Source organism: Manis javanica, chromosome 6, assembly GCF_040802235.1.
Source record: "Manis javanica isolate MJ-LG chromosome 6, MJ_LKY, whole genome shotgun sequence".
Taxonomy (NCBI): domain Eukaryota; kingdom Metazoa; phylum Chordata; class Mammalia; order Pholidota; family Manidae; genus Manis; species Manis javanica.
Window position 1 is genome coordinate 78,416,289 of NC_133161.1, and position 22,088 is coordinate 78,438,376.

Sequence of the window (22,088 nt, forward strand, 5' to 3'; positions counted from 1 at the left end):
GAGAGGTTGGGTGGAGCTCTCTGCTGCTGCATCCTGGTCAAGAGAGAGATGGGACAACAGCTTGTAAGAAATAAACGGATTCCTTAAACTTTATTTCTCCCTTTGATGGATTTCAGTTTCAGAGGTATTTTGCCCCAGGGATTTTCCTTCAGAACTACACCAAACTTAGGATGGCAAATAGCATACTTCAGAGATGATTCTGTTTTTTCCTTAACTGTAACATGTCCATAAAGAAGTCTACAGCCTTGTTAAAGAAATAAATGTAGGAAATATTTATTCAACTATTATTTGCTGAGCATGTTTTTAGAAAATTGCAAAGCAGGAAGTCTTGAGTTGGTTTAACATTCTCATAATAAACAACTTCTGAGGGCCTATGGCATACTGAATGCTGTTCCATCCACTGGGCCTGCAAATTGCACGGGACTGCTGACCTCAGGGATGACAGATGTCTGAAGCATAACAAGACAGTAATGGGAGATGGGGCTTTTTGCTATAAATGTTATCCTGAAACCAATGGGAAATTATCTGCAGTGTAATTCTTTTTTTTCCTTAACTCTTTTTTGAGGTATAATTGAAATATAACATTATATTAGTTTTGGGTGTACACCATAATGGTTCAGTATTTGTATATATTGCAAAATGATCATCACAATAAATCTAGTTAACAACTGTGTAACAGGGGGAAAATCCCAGGGCAAATTACCTTTGAAACTGAAATCAGTCAAAGGGAGAAATAAAGTGGGAGAAAGCTGTTTATTGCTTACAAACAGTTGCCCACTTCTGCTCTCTCATGTCTCTTGTGACCCTGCTGCAGAAAAAGGGGCCCCACCCAACCTCTCCAGTCCAGTTATGCCCTCCCTTATCCTTGTAATTACCTGTTGGTATGATGATGGACTATTCTCTCCACCCATTGGCAACCTATTAATATGGAGGTGCACTAAGGCCAGGTGAGAGATTATGGAAATATTGTAATTTTACCCACAGACTGTCACCATACATAGTTACACATTTTTTTCTTGTGTTAAGAACTTTTAAGATCTCTCTTAGCAGCTTTCAAATATGCAATATGATATTATTAACTATAGTCACCATGTTGTACATTACATCCCCATGACTTACTGCATTTATAATTGAAGTTTGTGCCTTTTAGGTCCCTCCTTCACCCATACCCTGATCTTAATCAGGGAATCAGATCTTAGTTTTTTATAAAGGTAACTGATAATTGCATATGAAGGAAAGATTAAAAGATAATGAGGACACAGAAAGAAGAGTCCATTGCAAGAAAACAGGAAAATGAGACTGGGACAGGAACAAAGGCAGTGACAACAGATGTGAACATGGAAATATACAGTACCAAAATGGTAGTTAGTTTGGGAATAGAAAAATCCAAGGATATGAGGGAGAAATTTAAGAGAAGATTTTGGATACTAGGAAAACTTTGCAATTAAAGAAGTCAGTAGGAAGGAAGGAAGGAGAAAGTATATACAGTAGAGAAATCTCAACAGATTGAAGACTGCAAATTATATAAGAATTTGGACATTTATGGTTTTACAACATTCAGGGCAGACTGCCTGTGGTTAGTAGCTGGGGGACCATGGAACCTGATTTGCCCTGCACTTTTCCACTTTTGCTCTATTTTTCTTTAATTCTCAAAAATATCCTAGTTTAGGCAAAAATTATAGCTCTGTTTCTGTGGAACTTAATTACCTAGGTTTAAATTCTGCCACTGATTCGTGACCTTGGTCAAACCTTTCTGTGTGTCCAATTTAATTCGGTGTACTAATAATTTATATTCACAGGTTGTTGTAAGGATTAATTAGATCATATAAGGAAGTCTGTTAGAAGACAATTTTAAGAGCAGTTCAGTGTTAGTATTATAATCACCATCATTATTATTATTATTCCTGAAGGTGAGAAAGGTAGGAGGTGGGACTAACACACTGAATGCTCTGATTCTCTGATATCTATAGCATTTTAAATTATTGGCCATCCTTTCCTTCTCTTTCCCCAAATTTCATAATTCTGTGAGCTCATCCATTCTAATAGTTTCAACTGTTCCCTGTGTTCTAGTGTTTCCTACAACTGCATTTCCAACCTTTTCCTGTAACTGAATGCCTTTAAAAATATTTAAGTGAATGTCTTTCATTTTCATCTTAGATTAAAAGAAACTGGTAGTTTAATATGGGAATAAAGATATTTAAGCCTTAGTCTTATTGTGCCACTAACGTGCTCTGAGATTTTTACAAGTTGTTTGGTGATCCCTTTCTTGACTTTCTTCAAATATATACAGATACAGATATAGATATAAATAGATAAGACTAATTAGATTTAAAATTTTAAATCCCTTGAGTCTAACTTAAATTTATCTTGATTTCCCTTTTTACCCTGCCCTTCAATACCAGTTTCCTGACTTTTATCTATCATAACTTTCTTAACTTTGTGCACCCAGTTATCTTGAAGTTTCCTCTCCTTCATCCTCTTTATCTAATCTATCACTAAGGGTCTTTACTTCCTTCTAAATAGTTATTGGCCTTGTTCTTTCCATGGCCACCATCTTCGTATAGGTTTTTATTACCTCATATCCCTGTCTTTTCTGCTTCAAAATTATTTTATATAGTATTCATGCTAGTTACCATGTTAGTCACTTTTAAAGTATTATTTAATTTACTGGCATAATACTGAGAGAAATGCTCATCCGCTTAACGTATGGAGGTAGATTAGAAGTCAGACATAGAGTCCATAGCAAGTGGATGTGAAATTGAAACATAGGTATGTGTTTCTTGCTCTGGACACATTTATGATGCAGTACCTCAACCTGAATTCTGCTCTTTTGGTTTCACATCCCTATTCTTGCAGCCTCACTAAAAACAGGGTCCATGTCTATATGCCGTGTTGGGCAGCAGCTAACTGAGGATGTGGGTCTGGTTGCAAGAAGTAAGGTAGATAGGTAAATAGTGGTTAGGCAAGTGATATGGAAGACCAGCTGAACTTGGGGTTAGTGTGAGCCTCAGATCAGACATTTGCTGAGGAACAGGCTGGCCATAATTGGAAGAGCACAGTGCTTCAGGAGACCTGATCAACCAGGAGCTTCTCAGTCCATGGAAGCTAGGGCACAGAAAAGGAGAAATTTGAGAAACAATATAAAATTCTTACAATAAAGAAGTACTTGACATGCTAAGGCAAAAGTTTGCCTTGTTAGGGGGCATTTTTGTCCTCCCTTTGCCAGATAGAGTCAACCTGTGCTCCAAAGATATAAGTCAGTGGTACCATCCAGCTGGAGTCAGGAGTGTGGTGTGACAAAATACCATGGTTGTTAAAGGAACTGTGGAAGTTATTGGGAATAGCTGTTATCTCAGACATTACCTTATTCAACCTCATACTCTACAAATTGAGACTCAACATAAAGAAGATATATCCAGATCTCCTAGCTGCCAACCCCATTCTTCTATTAAAAGACCAAACTTCTGACAAGAGTAGCATACCAGTCTGGAAGCCCACCTGACTGCCATTTTGGTGGCAGTTACTGGATACAAGCTCTGTTTCTGCCTTAACATTGGACCCTACACAGCACAGTTACTGATACAGGCTACTTGCTGTAAAGCTGCACTCAAATGTAGTGGACATGAGCCACATGTGGCTATTTAATTTTAAATTAACTAACATTAAATACATTTAAATTTTGGTTCCTTGGTCACATTACTTATATTTTATGTGCTCAACAGCCACATGGGCCAGTATTTAACATACTGAACAACACAGATACAAAACATTTCCATGATCACAGATATCTCTATTTGTGCTAGACTAAAGCATACTTGTTTATTAATATAGTATAGCCCACAATCACATAATGCTACACGTGTGTAAATTTTCTTACTATTTGCTTAACATGTAGATGTGAAGCTCACTCCTGGGTTCCATAAAACTTGCCAGATTGAAACACCTGACAGATATTTAATATTTCAAATAATGGGTTCAATATCAATATCTAATTAGTTTCTCCTATATTTTGTTACATCATTGTATTACTTAGTTCTGGTTAGACAGTTTGATAAATTTTTTCTGTTAAAGTTTTCTTTTTGTATTTTCATTTTTAGTTTATAATCCCTTTTTACATGTCTGTGATGAACTAAAGTCTTGTAAATATAAACTGATATTTTGTTAATATTAATAAACTACAAAAATTAAATCAAACTTGCAACTGAGTAGATAAGATGCTGATTTTAAATAACTAACCTTTTAAAAATATGACCCCACATGAATCTTTTATAAGTCCTTTTTTATCACTGAACCACTTAGGGAGTTTAAAATTTTTGATGCTTGTGTGTATGCCATGTTTTGTTCTTTGCCTTGCCTAGAATCAGCTAACCTCTTCACTTACCAGTCCAAGAATCCCTGTGAGAATTCCTCTAGGACTTTGTCTAATCCAGTTTCAATAGACTTAAAATGTAAGACTCCTGCTTCCTTTTTTGAGGAACTAATCTGTCTGTTAAATACCTCACCCAAAGAATGAAAAATTGCAAAGATGAAATACTGTGGATAGATCACAGTAGACTATCTACTGTGATAGTCTTAGATGGGTTGAAGACTTAGATGAAGACTTAGATGAAGTCTTAGATGGGTTCCACACTTTTCTAGATCAACTTAATCCTAGAACGGATCAGTAAACAGAAATATAGACACAAGCCAAAATGGTTACTTCAACACTGTTGAGTTTTTGTGAGAATTTTAGGATAGGACTAAGTATGACCATTTGGAAAATGAAAACAATGATGCCTCAGATGCATATGTTTTTGTTTTCTTTCCTGGAGTAGATGAGAACTTTTGTTTTAAATTTCATTTTCAACATATGGAGGCAGTTTCTTTTGAAGTTTCTCTTGGAGTGCTCTGTTGTCTATAAATTCTCTTTCGACACAGAAGAATAACATTTTTAGAAGGTGGTAGGAGAAAGATATTACAAGGAGAAGTACAGGAAAATAAGGAGCTCACTATCTAGTATGTCATGGTGTAGGTCTGCTTATCTGGGTAAAAAAAAGAGATTCAGAGGGAAAAATGAAAGTAATATGTCCTACGGGCCATGTGGGTCTGTGCCATTTTCATTTGGCAGTGCCTTGATGTCATGCTAAGAGTTCATTTGTGAAAACACATGATTTCAGACTACAATCCTATTAGGGCCTGTTTCAAATGCCAAAGGGGAAAATGTGCTATAATAAAGCCCAGGTGTCTATTGGTATGATTTTAAATTATTTCATTCAACAACTATGCTTATTATATACTGATTAAATGTTACCTGTTTTTACCCAGATTTGGCAACAAGTCAGGAAAGAGTTTCTATCATAAAATGCTAACATCAGTGTTCAAAGACAGGACCTGCAATTGTACCTGCAAGAAACTCTATTCTTGAAACTTGTATTTATTTTTAACTCATAAGTATGCTCATTATTTAAATCATAGAATAGAAAACTATTTGATACTAACTCTTTTTTCATAATTAGATTCCTTCATATAATAAACATTTGGCTTAAACTCTTTCATCATTCAATTTTTCTTACAGTTCTTCAAAATAGCGTTCTTACAGTACTTGAAAAAGAACCAGCATTGAAAAGAGAGTTCAGTAAAACCAATAGTCATTGCAGAAACACAACAAACCTTTCATGTTATATATTAGTTGAAAGTTAAAAGAAATTTGACTTGGAAAAGCATCTGTTCTATTTCCCACACTGATGTCATGAATGAAATTCCTGGAATGTGGATTGGTGTAACTCCACCTTCTGATTATTTCAAATGGTCATACCTCGCAACACCTGGATAATGTTTCTCATATCCAAAGTAGGTTGTTCTATAATAGGGAGTATATGAATTTTCTTGTACTCCTTTTAGCCTGTGTACATTCGGCTCTGTTGTAGAATTGTTGCTTCTGTTGAACTCTGTAAACAAGCAAAGATCTAACAATTGGTTTATGTAACCACTTCACCCATCTGAATGTCTGGTGAAAACTTTATAAGCAACCCTCCCTCACACTGGAATTCCTTTTACCTGTAATTATTTTCAATTTCAAATCACTGAGTTTCATTTTCTTTCTGTGTAAATTTTGTACGACTATGTTATTTTTTAAATTACAAACTAAACTCAATCATTAAGTAGTTTTGATAGCATACTAACATTATGAAGATTATCATGCCACGTGTTTAACTTCTACTTAAATTATATTGAAGTGCTACAATAAACTCTATTTGTGTTAGTCCCCATTTTAAGTATATTTGTTAAGATAAAACAAACCAGTGATATTCCTACAGTTTCTGTATATTTTCAGTTTTACACCTTTTTTGGTCCACTCTAATTACTTAAGAATTTGTATTTGTTATCAGTCCCTGTGCCCCATGCCCTGTCTGTCTGTCCATGCATCTGCATTATTGGCCTTGGGTTAATGAGTCTTAGCTATATCTTTTTTCCCATGTATGGAATGTCAGTATACATAAAAGGTTTCACTGACTCATAGACTTAGTTGCTTATAAGAATCACCTATAAGGCTTTATTTATTTTTGTATTTCTATATTTTTATTATACACTTGCCAGTGCAGCTGGAGATTTTCATCCAGGTCAGTAGCATTGAATTTAGGCATCTGTAAATTCAAAAAAGTTCCATGGATTATTATTAATGCCTGGTTTATGTTTGTAGGAGCCCACTGCTGGTTGTCTTTTTCTATTCATATTGTTGCCATCTCCTTTCAAGTCATTGGAAACATCAGGATTGGGCCTTCTCCCTAGTCATATCTTGGCCATATGTTAGTATTTCTTTAATCCAGATTGTAACTGGTTTCAAGTGAAGAGTCAGTTCTTATTCATTTTCATATTCTCTGATCGTAGCAGCTTTTCTTAGATCCTAAGTGCCTAAGTATAATAGTAATTAAATATATTCTTTGTTGTCATGAATTTGCTGAAATTCTAATGCCACACATGTAGGAAAATTTATCTCCACAGAGTTTTGTTTTCTTTTTAAAGAAAACATAATACATTAAAATAAAAAATTACAAGTGTTAATTTGTCACTACAAAAGATTTTTAACTTTGTTCAGGGATTCAAAACCAAATGTCTGTGATTTACCAACAATTTAAAAGAGGGAGTGGAGGGAAAAATACACAAACCCTGAGTGGAATTGTTAATGGACCTTACTATTTTAAGATTAATTAGAAAATACATTTTTAAACCCTTTACATGGTTTTCTAAACTATAGTTTTTAAATGTAATCTAGGACCATATCAAAGTGAGATTATCAGGACTACAACAATCCATTGGTTCTAAATTCCAGGGAAAGAACAGAGAAATAATAAAGAACAAAGGGAAGAAAGTTTCATGCATGTGTTTCTCTCTCTCTTTTCCTCTCAAGACTTCCCATTTAAGAGAGAAGAGATTGGATGGGAGACCCAGGGCTGACACAGAGAGGGTAGGATGGTAGAGACTGAACTACCCAACACTTGGAATCAAACATTACATTTTTGTCTGTTGAAGAAGTCTTGTTTACTGAGCTATTGACTAACTGCTCTAGATTTACAGGGGAATGATTTTCAGTACTCCTGGGGTACATGGCAATAAAGCAATGTTGATCTTTTTTGCCTCCCACTTTTTCTTTTTTTGGGGGAAACTTTTTGTCTTTTCTTGTTTCTCCTTCCTAAACTGCTTGTGCTTCCTTCCAGGTATCTTGTATTTCCTACTTAACTGACCTCCTTCCTTCATTCCCCAAGAACAACTTTCTCTCTCTCAATAACGACTGCTTTACTTTAATCAAAAGGATTATTTCTGAACTAGTATCAGTCATTTACATACCTGTTAACTGGTTAATTTACAATTTTTTAAATTAAGACTTAAAATGTCCAATACTTATTAAACAAGGAATTAGTAACTCAAATTGACTTGTTTTGATGCAATGCAAATAGTTTCTGTAAACAAAACTCACTGTGTCACAATGCTGCCTGAAATGCCTATCATCCTTTCCTTCCTTGCTGTACCCCCTGTAGGACTCCATTTCTGAGTTTCACTGAATGCAGAGTTCTCAGCTCTGACCTGTATCACATAATATTGTTATTATTTGAACTGAAAATATACAGAAACTATAGGAATGTCACTGGTTTATCTTAACAAATGCATGAGTTTAAAATGGGGACTAGCACAAGTAGAGTTTATCATAGCACTGAAATATAATCTATAATTAATCCAATGACATTTTTTCTCTTAATGTGTATTATGGAATCTTGCCATGCCAGTATGTTTAGAACTACTTTGTTTTTAACTACATATTATTCTAACAATTGTACGGATATACTCAGTATTCCATCATTCTCTTGTTTGTGGTCACAATGATAATAATGATTATCATGCCAACCCATCATCTTAATAATAAATAACATTTATTGAACCCTAAGTATGTGTTAGGCACTACCAGATGGTACCTGCTTTACATATATTAATTCACTTGGTTGTAATATCAGCTATCCTGCTAGGTAGATGATATTGTTAACCTCACATTAGGTATGAGAAAACTGAAGCATAGAGAAGATAAATAATTGGTCTAAGGTCTCCTTCCTGGTAAGTGGCAGAAGCAGAATGTAAATCTGGAAAGAATGTCGCCAGAGTCTACAGTGGAGTTGACTCAAGCACCATTATTTTTATTTCTTTTCTCCTTTTGGCAGTTACACAAAAGGCAGCAAATAGCATCATAATATATAAAAATTTGGGATATGTTTATATTTTTCCTAAGTTTTTCAGAATAGACATTGTGGTTAAAAAGGAGTGACTCCATCATACAAAAGAAAAATATAAAATCATAGAGTCTCCAGGTTTGAAAGCACTTTCTAAGTAATTTACTTAAGTTGCAATAATTGTGACTGTCAGCCAGTCGTATTCTCACCTGCTCTCTGGAGTTACAAGAGAACTTGTTCAGGATCTCTTCTTGCTAATACCTGTTTCTACACTGTGTCATATTTATTTGTGTATATGTCTCATTTCCCACATTCCTCTCACAGTTCATTTTCTTTTCTTATTCTGCTGCCAATTGTTTTACATACAAAAGGTACCAGTACTATTTGGCTGAATTATTTCACTATTTTAATTTATAGCTTTTCTTCTTTTGAACAGGAGCAAAATTTATTGGAACTTTCCCCATCCCAGATACCTATAATCCAGATGATGATAAAATATATTTCTTCTTTCGTGAATCATCTCAAGACGGCGGTACTTCTGATAAGACCATCCTTTCTCGAGTTGGAAGAGTTTGTAAGGCAAGATATGTTTCTTTTACTTTAGGCATTTATGTATATGTGTAAACTATTAATCATCTAGTGTTGAAGTAAAAGTTACTGTCCATTATGTATAAGTAGTAGGATATGTTAATGCAGCCTTACATGTATAATTTTTAGTTAAAAAATCAATTTTTTGTAATATGACAGGTAATTTTTTCCAGTGCCTGAACTGTTACCCATATTTGAATTAGAGTTCTTTAGCAGATCTGACAGGCTATCCTTTGCCAGTTATTGCTATAACCCATAAGATCACTGCATTGTCCAGATGCATGGAAATTAAAATGTTTTTATATCTTAATCTTATTTTGAAACTGAAAGTAGCATAATCAACAGAGTAATTAAACACTAATAAAAGAATCATATCCCATAGTTTTATCAAAACACATCACACAAGTGAAATTATGTATCTTTACATGGATCAAATAAGTTGAAAATATGGTTATAGTATTACTATATTTTCTAGAACACGAATCTAGATTAGGTTCTGAGAGAAAATGGAAAAAGGAGGGAAAAGGCAATTAAACCAAAATGCAAAAAGCATTTATTCCAAAGAACCCTGCAGTTGTTTTTTTAATATTGCGATTTTATGTAAAATATAGGAAAACAGAAACTCTATAAAATACTTCCATTTTGTGCCATCAGAGTTCTCATTTGAGTGAATACAAGCTTTGTAGAATAATAATGCTACTGGAATCATACTTTTGACTTCAGGATATCATTTTTTTAGTTGGATTTTTCTTTACTGAAATAACTTTTCTTAAATAGCCAGACACCTTCAGCATAAACCAGTTATTAAGAGGAAGAGATGTTAAGTTAATAAATACTCTCAGTGGGAAGCTTTCTTTGGTCCTGTACAAATTTTTAATTTTTCTTCCATCTGAGCCTATCACTTTTTTGTCTCAATCTGTGCCCTCAGGCTTTTGAACACTTGCAGGTGTAGAAACACAAGCCATCACTGCTTTTAAAAAGAGCAAATGAAAACATAGCTTTTGAAGGAGGCCAACGTGTGAGTGCAGATCATTCTTTACCTAGCGTTCTACTCAGTAAGGCTATCTCCCACTGATCCCTTCACCCCCAGGGGACAGATTCTCTAAGAAGCATCCTCATTCTTTCAGTCTAAGAATTCACTGTAATTTCTATTGAAGCCTCTTGCCTAGAGCTGAATAGCCATTGAGTAGTCATAGTGTGTTAGTGTATTGAAGCATGCCTTATAGCAACAGTATCTCCATTCTGAAAACCTGTGCTGTGGATTGACATCATTTGTATAAATGAGCTACGTTAAATATGTCATAAGAGCTTTACAATCAATTAAATGTATTTCAAGAGTCACTTTCTGATGAACGTATATAACAAGGGTATGCTTTGTGAACCAGCTCAATTCTTATTTTTTGATAGGTCCAACCCATGTGGTAGAAATTCACTTATAACAAAGTAATGTTTTTATTCTGCTAGTAAATAAACTGCAAGTTAATCTGAAATGTGGAGAACTATATTAAAGAAAATTTTATTTGCTCCATTTATACATTTTTATGTTAAAAATATAATCTAGACTTTAAGTGTCACCATGGGATATTTTATTTAAATTATGAACAAACTCCATAGAACTGAAAAGGCAGAGAGAATTTTAGTAGATGAGTCTTCCCACCACAGACACTCTGAGGCCACACAGCAAGATTTTGTCATGCTATTGTGTTTGGGAAAAAAGCTAACAAATTGTAAGATCAAATAAGGACATGTGATGGATGAATTTCCTTTTTAAAAAGATATAATAGAAGCCTCACATTAGTGTATCTCTTCACTCAGTCACTGTTTCCAATTAGTACCATCTTCAGAATTTCCCAGTACACATGTTTCCTTGGTCAAATGTTTATAATATTTGGCTCTAATTACATCTTTGTAATTTCTTAATTACAGAATGCCCTGCCCATGTTTTTAAATTTACTTATTAATTTAGGACTAAAGTGTTGCAAAATGTAAGCACTTCTAAGTGGAAACTTCACTGAGATTAAAAATGACCTGAAATTTATAAAAACTGTTACATCCTGCAACACAACAGGTTTAATTTAAAAACAACTATTCAGCATCATTATTGTTGCTGTGATATATTAGTGTTGCATAAAAATAGTCTTCTGACATTTTATGCAACATATTATTCTTCTCTGTTGTTTCTTTTTTTACTACCATGAAGTTATTATAATAAATATTTATTATGGTTTTTCTATTTTCAATAAATAATTACAGAATGTATGTTTATGTTATGAAACAAAATTGAATTCAACAGGTAGATGCAAGGATCTAAGAAGGAAGAGATCTTGTTAGAATTAAGAATTAACTGTTTACACTTCAGTAAGTTTATACAGCATTTCAGTAATGTGGAAGTCCTTTATAATATTTGTTACACTAGGATATTCCCACAGTACCTGTTTATTTGGAAATATTTAGGTTTTATTATTCTGTTATTGTTTTCATTTTTAACTGATAACCTTCAGCCCAATGAAAACCTATTGACAATTTAAGGGCCCCCTATCTCTTCAGCTACTAAGCAAAAGTTGTTTTATTGACCTGTCAAATATATTTACTGTTAGACTGAGTAGTATTTGCTGATTTGGGGGTAGGAGGTTTTGGAAATAGGAAAAATTTACACAAAAACGATTAAAGAATTGTTTTCAGAATAAGGGTGAATCTTTTCAAATTTGTAACCCAGTAACTCATTATTTCATCATTTCATTATTTCTACAGTAACAACAAAATAAAACATCTGTGCAAAATGCAGTATACTAGACACTAAGATATAAGAAAGCCACGTTCCCCCTTTTTAAAAATAAATTGAACGGAATAGTGAGGTAATAGAGACATAAACAAATAATCACAATATAATGTGATGCAGGTCAGAGCTGAGGACTCCATGCATTCACTGAAGCCCGGAAATGGAGTTCTACAGGGGAAGAAGGACTATAGCAAGGACGGAAAGGAGGATGGGTGTTTTAGGCAGCATTGTGACAGTGTATTTTGTTTACAGAAACAGTGCAGTCTTGTAAATGGAACTTGAAGGGTATGTATGGGGAGCAATGTCATTTGAGATTGGAGTGGTAAGTCCGAAAATAAGAAGTCTTATTTGCCATGTTAAGGACTTTGAACTCTACCCTGTAGGCGATGAGAAGTTATAAATGATTTGAGGAAGAGAAATGACTTGATAGGTAGATACATTTAGCAATAATTTGAGGAATGCATCTGGTTTGAGAAGATTTCAGACTGAGAGACCTGTGAGGAGGTGATTCCTTAATAAAAATATGAATAAACAGAATAGAAGGATTAGAATCTCTGTATAGATTTTTAAAAGGTCTTTAATTTATTACCACTCTTTTATTAATTGCTTAATGTAGACTAGTGCTATCCAATAGAGCTTTCTTCAGCTAACATCACATACTTAATGGCGAAAAGCTGAAAGTTTTTCCTCTAATATCAGAAACAGGACAAGGATGTCCACTCTCCCCACTTTTATTCAACATAGTACTAGAAGTCCTAGCAATGGCAGTCAGACAACACAAAGAGATAAAAGGGCGTCCGAATTGGTAAGGAAGAATTCAAACTGTCACTGTTTACAGATGATATGATATGCGTGGAAAACCCTAAGGACTACACCAAAAAACTATAAGAAGCAATAACTGGATTCAGCGAAGTTGTAGGATACAAAATTAATACACAGAAATCTGTTGCATTCCTATATACTATCAATGAACTAGCAGAAAGAGAAATCAGGAATACAGTTCCATTCACAATTGCATCAAAAGAATAGAATACCTAGGAATAAACCTAACCAAGGAAGTGAAGACCTGTACTCTGAAAAGTATAAGACACTCATGAAAGAAATTAAAAAAGACACCAATAAATGGAAATCTATCCCATGCTCATGTCTAGGAAGAACTAATATTGTCAGAATGTCCATTCTGCCCAAAGCAATTTACAGATTCAGTGCAATCCCTATCAAAATACCAATAGCTTTTTCCAAGGAACTAGAACAAATAGTTCTGAAATTCATTTGAAACTACAAAAGAATTAAACTGTATTACTTTCTAACCCCATACACAAAAGTAAACTCAAAATGGATCACAAACCTGAATGCAAGACATGAAACCATAAAATTCTCAGAAAACATAGGCAAAAATCTCCTGAATATTAACATGAACAACTTTTTCCTGGACACATCTCTTTGGGCAAGAGAAACAAAATAAAATATGAACAAGTGGGACTACATCAAACTAAAACTTCTGTATAGCAAAGGACACCATCAGTAGAACAAAAGGCAACTTACATTATGGGAGAATATATTTGTAAGTAATTTATCTGATAAGGGATTAAAATCCCAAATATATAAAGAACTCATATACCTCAACACCAAAAAAACAAATAATCCAATTAAAAAATGGGCAGAGGATCTGAACAGACACCTCAGCAAAGAAGAAATCTGGGTGGCCAACAGGCACATGAAAAGATGTTTCACATCACTTATAATCAGGGAAATGCAGATCAAAACCACAATGAGATATAACCTCACACTGCTTAGAATTGCCACTATCCCAAAGACAAGAAATAAGTGTTGACAAGGAAGCGAAGAAAAGGGAAACTTCCTACGCTGCTGGCGGGAATGTAAATTAGTTCAACCATTGTGGAAAGCAATATGGAGGTTCCTCAAAGAACTAAAAATAGAAATACCATTTGACCTGGAAATCCCACTTGTTGGAATTTACCCAAAGAATACAAGTTCTCAGATTGAAAAAGACATATGTACAGCTATGTTTATCGCAGCACTATTTACAATAGCCAAGATACGGAAGCAACCTAAGTGTCCATCAGTAGATGAATGGATAAAGATGTGGTACATATACAGAATGGAATGTTATTCAGCCATAAAAAAAGAAAGCCTGCCATTTACAACAACATGGGTGAATCTAGAGGGTATTATGCTCAGTTAAATGAGCCAGGTGGAGAAAGGCAAATACCATATGATTTCACTTACTTGTGGGCTATAAAAACAAAGAAAAACAGGAGAAACAAAACAACAGTAGATTCACAAGACACTGAAAAGTGAATAGTGGTTACTGGGGAGGGGTTGAGGTGAGCAGGTGGGAAGGGTGAGGGAGATAAAGAGGCACAAAAATTCTCAATCATATTATAAATTGGTCATGAGGATAGTAGTGTAGCATGGATGGAGAATATAGTCAATGATTCTGTAGTATCTTTCTATGTTGACAGTAACCTCACTAGAGGGGCTGAGGATTTAATAATATGGGTAACTGTTGAACAACTCTGTTCTATATTTGAAACCAATGTAAGACTGCATAACAATGATACTTCAATAAAATAAAATAAGGGTAAAAAATGATTTAAAAAAAGAACTTTCTTTAATGATGGGGATATTCTAGATCTGCACTCTCAAACACAGGAGCCATGTGGCCTTTAGTGATGACTTAGGACTGATATGACTGAGGAACCAAATATTTAATGTTGTTTAGTCTTAATTTTAATAGCCTTGTGTAGCTAGTGACTACATTATAAATATAGACTATCAAAGGATTCATTTCCTTGGTAACTGACCCTGTGCATGACACTACTATGAACAGTAATTGTATAGAAGTTAAAAAGAAAGAAATGACACTTGTACTCACCGAGCTTACATCCTAATGAAAAATTTATGTATTAAACAAGAACACACACAGATTAATATAGAAGTGAGTTAAGTTCTATAGTGGAAAAAAATCACAGGGTACAATTAGGAAAAAAAGGATGGACTTTGGTTATGGAAGGTCTCTCTGAGAAAGTGACTTTTTGAACCAGATGTTGAAAATGATTAGGAAATTGTAGGGCAAAGGTGACAGGGATGGGGAAGAATATTTCTGGCAGAAGGAAAAGCACATGTAAAATCTCAAAAGTGAGAAAAAGTATTTATGACAGGAGCATAACAAATAAATGGATAATAACAGGATATTAATTGCTTTCCTTTGAAAACATACACAAAATTTCAAGAAGTCTCCAAAAGTCTTATCATCCCTGTTTATAATTAGGACTGACTGATAATGCAGATACTGACTCCACGATATATGAAAGACTGCAGTAAGTCCCTATCCTATTAGATGTGTGAATTTAATTCTCCCTTTCTCCCATCCCAGAAATTTTGATACTTGCCCCATAGACAGGTACTCTCATATTTGTAGTAACTGTGGTTTTCAGCAGATAAGGCAGAGATTAGAAAATTGCATAAAGAGATACCTTCTGATATTTGACACAAGAAACACCAAAAAGTATATGGGTATAGATCTTATATTTGGACATATCAAACCTGATTTGATGCTGGGATATTCTGCCATAATCGTTGAAAATATAAACCTGAATGTCTGGATTAGTGAATTTGAAAATAACTAGTATATTGGTTGTTCCTGAAGTCACAGAAGTGTCTGAAATTGCCCAGTAAAATTTGTGGTGCCAGATCAAAGATGAAGGACACAATCCTGAGGGGCAATGATGTTTGAAGAAAATGTCTACAAAGGCGGTTGAGAAGAAATAGAAATAGTTTGATAGCCTTAGTGAAGAAATGGATGAGAATGTTGTCATAAGTCAAGGGAAAAAAAACTTCGTTTCGAGAAGAAAGCATCTGTCAGTAATGTTACACACCAGAAGGAGCTCAGGTAAGATGATGACTCAAAATGAGGTGTCAGATTTGGCAGTAAGGGTGTCATCATCTTGTGCTTGAATGATACGAATATTCAACTTGAAATCAGATCCACCCTTACATCTCTGCTCTACTTCTTTCTAGCTCAGTTTCTTAACCTAGAAAATGAGGACACTCATCTCTTCCATGATTATTTTACCAAGGAAATGAAAGGCTTAAATGAGATCATATGAATTTGGATGTGACAGAAACTGAGGAAGGTACTGCAAAGCAAGGGTGACTTAGATTTGTTTTCAAGCAGTGAATGATCTAAGAGATTGACATATAAATAATGGAAATACATGGTCCTATTACAGTGAGTTAAGTGTCTGTCATCTACACACATATACATCTTTTAGAGCCAATCAACTAACTGTGTTTAGTAGTATTGTGTCTCTTGGGGATTTAGAGTCAGGTGAGTCATCAAAGGTTTTAGGGAAGAGATGATACTGTATTCTAAAGGTTGAAATCACTGTTATTTTTTTTGCTTTCATATTTAACAATATTTGTATTTTGAGAATGGGTCTTATTTCTGTATGTAGTCAAAAGAATTTGGAGACATCTGGTGAAAATTGTGTGAACAATTTGAACAATGCAAATTTTGGACAAGAGATGTGGACAGGAATAGACATTAAATAGTAAAGAAACTAATTTAGAAGATAATTTCATAGGGCAATGTTCATCAATGACAGCCTCTGGAGAAGTATCTTCATCCAAAGAATCTCTTTCACTCTCTGAGTTTATCATGTAAAACATGGCAGAACATATTTACTAATGAATTCTTTTTCACTAGTGTCACTACTTTCTAGTCCAACTACTTAGTTTTCTCATGTTTAAAATAAGGTTCTTAGCCTAGAATGATTTCTAAAGTGCTTGCCAGACTCTAATTCTTTGTTTCTGTCAACAATCAGTATTTTAAAGCACTAAATGTTATACCTTACACCTGGACTGCTCTCAGATTTTCATGGTGAGGTAGTAAATGCTGACTGAACAGGTAAAATGGCATACACTCAAGTCTCTGAAAAGATTGTGTTTATTTACTTTGCAAGTTAGTCCTTTCAAATACTGTTATTTATGTCTGTGTGGCATTTATTACCTTGTGTGTGTGTGTGTGTGCATGTGTGTATGTTTTTCCCTGTGAGTTAATGTGTGGAAATTCTAGTCACTTCAGTGAGGCTTGCTTGCAACTTTCTGCCTCAAGGCCGTTTTGCATTATTTTTGGATTCTATTCATTTTTGGAAGCATTGTCCATTTGCTTGCTTATGCTAACCCACTCTGGATTCCAGCTGTAGGTTATGCCAGTTCTCTTTTTTGTTCTGCAGTCTTTCCTTTTGTCCATGCCAGGAATTCAGTTTGGATGGCTCTTTCACATGGCTTCCCTGGGGGTCTAATTAATAGTCCTTTGCTTTAATTCCACTTGCATTGTCTATTTTGATATATGGTCCTATTTGGACAATTACTGCCTTTGAAGATTTGTGTTTTTAGGATCGTGACACTTTCCGTATTTATTGATCTCTAACTAGTTGTGGGGCCTTTTTGCTTACTTTCAATGTGTCACTTAAAACCTAAATGAGAGATTTAGAACCCACGAGTTACAGATGTGCTTTTGCTTCACTTCCATCTGTTTTCCTGTCAAATTCCTAGGCAAGGATTTGTACTGTTGGCTTTAGCTTTTTTTTTTTTTTTTACCTTAATGGACTCTTATCCTACCTGAAAAAAGACCGCTTAAAATGCCTACATTTACCTAATTTTAATCTGTTAAATCTTAGAAACTGAATTCTTGAGCATAGTGTATTACCCAAGTCCTGCATTTCTAATAATCTTTACAAGTTTTTGAAGTAGTTAGAAAAACATGTTCTCCATTTCGATTCTCCAATGCCAAATCAAAAACAGTCATCTCTAAACACTAGAATTGTTTTTCAGAAAAAAAATTATTTTCGCCTTGAAAGCCTCTTCAGAATTTATTCCCTAAAAACTGCTGCATTCAGTACCTGCCATACAAGTTTTTTGTTTTCTTTCCCTCTCCCCTTTGTTTGCAATGTCTTGTGTTGTAGAGTTTTGTTTCTTCTACTTCTTAGGTATTTCAGGATTAGAAGATGAAGTAGAAGACTCATTATTATATTCCTTTTTTGTTTTTATATTTTAGTGGTCATAGCCTTTTTTTGCATCTCAGTGAAACAGTTGTTATGAGACATAGTGCTAGTATATTGCAAAAGAAAACTCATGGGCTGAAACGGAAAGTATAACATAGTTCTCTCATTTGACTCAGTGGGTAACAACTGCGCTATTTTCTATTCATTTAATGTGTTAAAATGTCCTTGTTTAAGTTCTCCCTCTCAGTTTAACAGTGCATTTTAATATATATGGTATGCCCATCTAATGAGGCTCTTGGGATCTTATTCTGGGTTTTCCTTTTTGTTTCTATCAGATCGTTATCATAGTTTCAAGCTTCTAAATAGGCCATCCTGTGTTTGGATATTCCTTATTGTTGTCATTTACTTACACAGCCCCATGCAGGCCATCTGTATTAAGTTTACAGATTTCCTAAAATCTGCCTCTAGAAACAACTCACTGAAGATTGAGGCAACATAGAGAGAAGTACATTGGCCAATGGCTCTGAAATGTCAGTTGACATGATTGTATCTCTAGTATTTCCTGATTCAAATGGGTCTTTTAGAAGGTTTGAAGGCATATCTCAAAGCAAGACTATTTAAAACCTGCAAGGGGTAGCTGTTATAAATAACAATTTAGATAAAGAATATGAATGATGTATTGAAATACTACAGGTATTACATCTAAAACACAAAAAATATTGCCCTAATGTTACTGAATTTGCCTCATTGTGACAGTTTCAATTATGGAAAAGACATTTCTATTGATTTACAATACTGTGGTGTTTAGATCACATTTCAAAAGAAGGTAGGTAGTGTTAGTTCATGCTAAAATCTCTGAGATTAAATGTTATTATTGGGTAGAACTCAGGAGAAGGGTACACAAAACACACATCGATTATGGTTTTCCATGTGTCTCAGGGAATTCCCCTCTCTTGCCTTCACAAAGATGCAGAAGAACAGCGTTAGGAAAAAGAACTACATTTTAAGCAAAGAAGAATCTATTACTTTGACTCCAGTATCAAACAGTTTTTTCTTTTTTAAGTGCTTAAGAGTGTGCCATTTTCTAGTGTTTATTGATTTGGAAAGCCTGGTGTCCTTCACCTTAAACTCATTAATATAGTGACGGATTTCTGAATGCACATCCATATTTTAATAGAATGAAACATATTCACAAATGTCTTAGAGATTTCACTGGTTTATAAAGTCATCAGGATTTAAGAGCATATGACCTAAAAGTCAGTTATTACATTTTCCAAGAGCCTCTGTTTCCCAATATATAAGTGAGAATGACAATATTTATAAAGTGATGAGAGATCCTAAAGGAGAATGGTATGTAAGATAAAATCGTGTTTTAACAGATGAACCCAGCATAATGACCCAGAGGTCAAAAGACACATTCAATAAAAGTTCATGTGTGACAGCTTGTAGCTACTCCACATGTCTATGTAAGATTTATAAGGACTTGAATTTTCTAGGACAGTAGAAAGAAAATGGAATTACCATTAACCTGCCTCACGACTGATCTACCACGACTGGAAGATCATAGTATTTCATAATATGCAGCCATCACCTAGTCAAATGACTCAGAGATACTATATTTTAGAGCTGCCAGAAGATTGTAAATTGGGCTTTGTTTCATCTTAAGGGTTTTTCCCCACTTTTATTAATCACTTTAAAATTAAGAAATACCACAAATATATAAAAAGCTACAGAGAATAAGAAAAACAGGTTCCACTCTGCACTCACCACCGGATTGAACACATGTGGTTGGGTTTGTTTACATTTAATCTCTTTGTTATTTTCATCTGCATCTTTATGTAGAAAATTTCAAGGCATTTGGCAATCTGACCTCAAAGAAGCTGTGATAGAGTGGAGACACATAGAAGTCAGCAGTGACTAAAGCTGCTGATTCTGACATCTCAATAATAGATCTATTGTGTTAGTGAGATAGTTGTGTTCTTTAGAACTTCACAAAAATAAGCAAGAAGGTGACAATTTAGTACAAAGGTGGTTACCACCCTTTCAGCCCTTTTGTGGGATAAAATTCTCCAGGGGGGATTGTGTGGATTTGCAAACAAATCTAGAGAAAGTGCTGGTCAACAAAGTCAGTCAACTGACACTTCCCTACAGGAGAAATACAACTCCTTGTGAACTGTCATGCTTCTGGATGCTGTAAGAGTTACTCTCCAGTCATTAAATGCTTATAATCCATTCCTGAGAGCGATTATCCCCAAAACTATATTTGTTTCCCTGCTGACAGCTGGTGGCTTTCATCTTTGACCTGGATTTTTTTTTTTTATCTTTTTATTCCTTGAGGGGCCAGGGAAGGATGCTAGTTGCATAGGCAAGAGCATTTAAGATTCTTTTGTTAAAAGGATGGCAATTTCCATTTGTCAGGTTAAAAAACTATATACAGTACAGTATGAATCCCTTTCCTGTCCAACAAATTTGGAGCTAATAGAAGAGTTAAAATTTTTTCATGGTCTGAAATAAGGATGGTAATTGCAAATAGAAAGTGGGATAATGTTTGAAAATCGACATTTATTGTGACTTTTATCTAATAAAATGTTTAAAAAGAGAATGTATTGCTCATTTTTATAATGACATGATATGTATACCTGTTAAAGTACACACATGTGCAATCCTTTTAACAAAAGAATCTTAAATGCTCTCTAGGATAGAGATTTCCTGACCAGTCTCTGCATGTCTGAACCCTCCTATGGATTTTAAAGGCAGTACTAAATATAATTCTTTAGTGAGGCCTGTCTTCTTTTCCCACTACAAAGACGTTTCAGAGGATACTTAAGTTCTTTGGCATTATCTATACTTTTATCCATACTTTTCCAAAGTCTTTTACCAATTTTATCTTGTATTTTTAGTTATTCACTGATTATTAAACATGCATTTACTAACACCTGATAAGCAGGGTGTTAGTGATATATATGAAGTTAGACATTGGATAAAAGGAATAAGAGAGTACATTTTCTGGTGGAGATTAAAAACTAAGTTGACCCTTGAATAACAGGGGTTAGGGTACTAACCTTCCCTCCCCAACCCCTGCGCACAGTTGAAAATCCATGTGTAACTTTTGTCTCACAAAAAAATTAAGTACTAATAGCTTACTGTTGACTGGGAGCCTTATCAATAACATAAATAGTCAATTTACGTGTATTTTGCATATTATATATATATATATATATATATATGTTTTATATATATAAAACATACTATATTCTTAGAATAAAGTAAGCTAGAAAAAAGAAAATGTTTTTCAAGCTGTCACAAATCTCCAAATACTTTTCCAATATATTTATTGAAAAAATATCAGTGTATAACTGGACCCACACAATTCACACCAGGGTTATTCAAGGGTCAACTGTATTAAAAAATGAACTAAGTGTTATTTTGCTTTTTATTAGCACTATGTGTCATCAATTTTGAACAGTGTCAGTACAAAATATTACAGTCAAAAAACTCTTTTCTTGGCCCAAATTCTAAACATTTGCTGTAGTTACTATTGTGTTTTTATTATATATATGCATACATAGACAACTATGTATAGTTATCTCCCAACACATGAACTCAGCTATATACATGTTCCAAGAATAAGATCATATGTCGCGCGCCCCGTCCTCGCCGGCAAGAACAGCACGCAACAACAGCAGGATTCTTCTGCAGAAAGCTTTATTCTTCAGCTCTTTGTGAAACAAATGAGTTGGGCAGGACCTAGAGGGGAAGGAGAGGCTTGCTTATATAGTTCTCATGCTCTGACCTGGTTGGTGCGGCTCCATATGCCTTATTAGCATAACAATTTGGTGGGTCTCATTGGTCCTTATGCCAAGGCGCAATTAGCATGTAGTTTAGTGGTGTGGGATGATTTGTCATTAGGAAGTTCGGGGCCTTCCGGCTGCCCTGCATTGGGCGCTATTTTCTGAGCGCGGCTGCCAACATCTCCCCCTTTTTTGTCTAACA

At 34.6% G+C, this 22,088-nt stretch overlaps 1 protein-coding gene across 1 annotated transcript in view; it reads left to right on the plus strand.

Moving 5' to 3' along the window:
- The window catches only part of SEMA3D (semaphorin 3D), a 206,377-nt gene that overhangs the window by 118,876 nt on the left and 65,413 nt on the right, over nt 1-22,088 (plus strand). Inside the window, exon 8 of the mRNA XM_037021701.2 lies at nt 9,133-9,275. Within this exon, the coding sequence (XP_036877596.1) occupies nt 9,133-9,275 (143 nt within the window). The remainder of the gene's footprint in view (nt 1-9,132; nt 9,276-22,088) is intronic.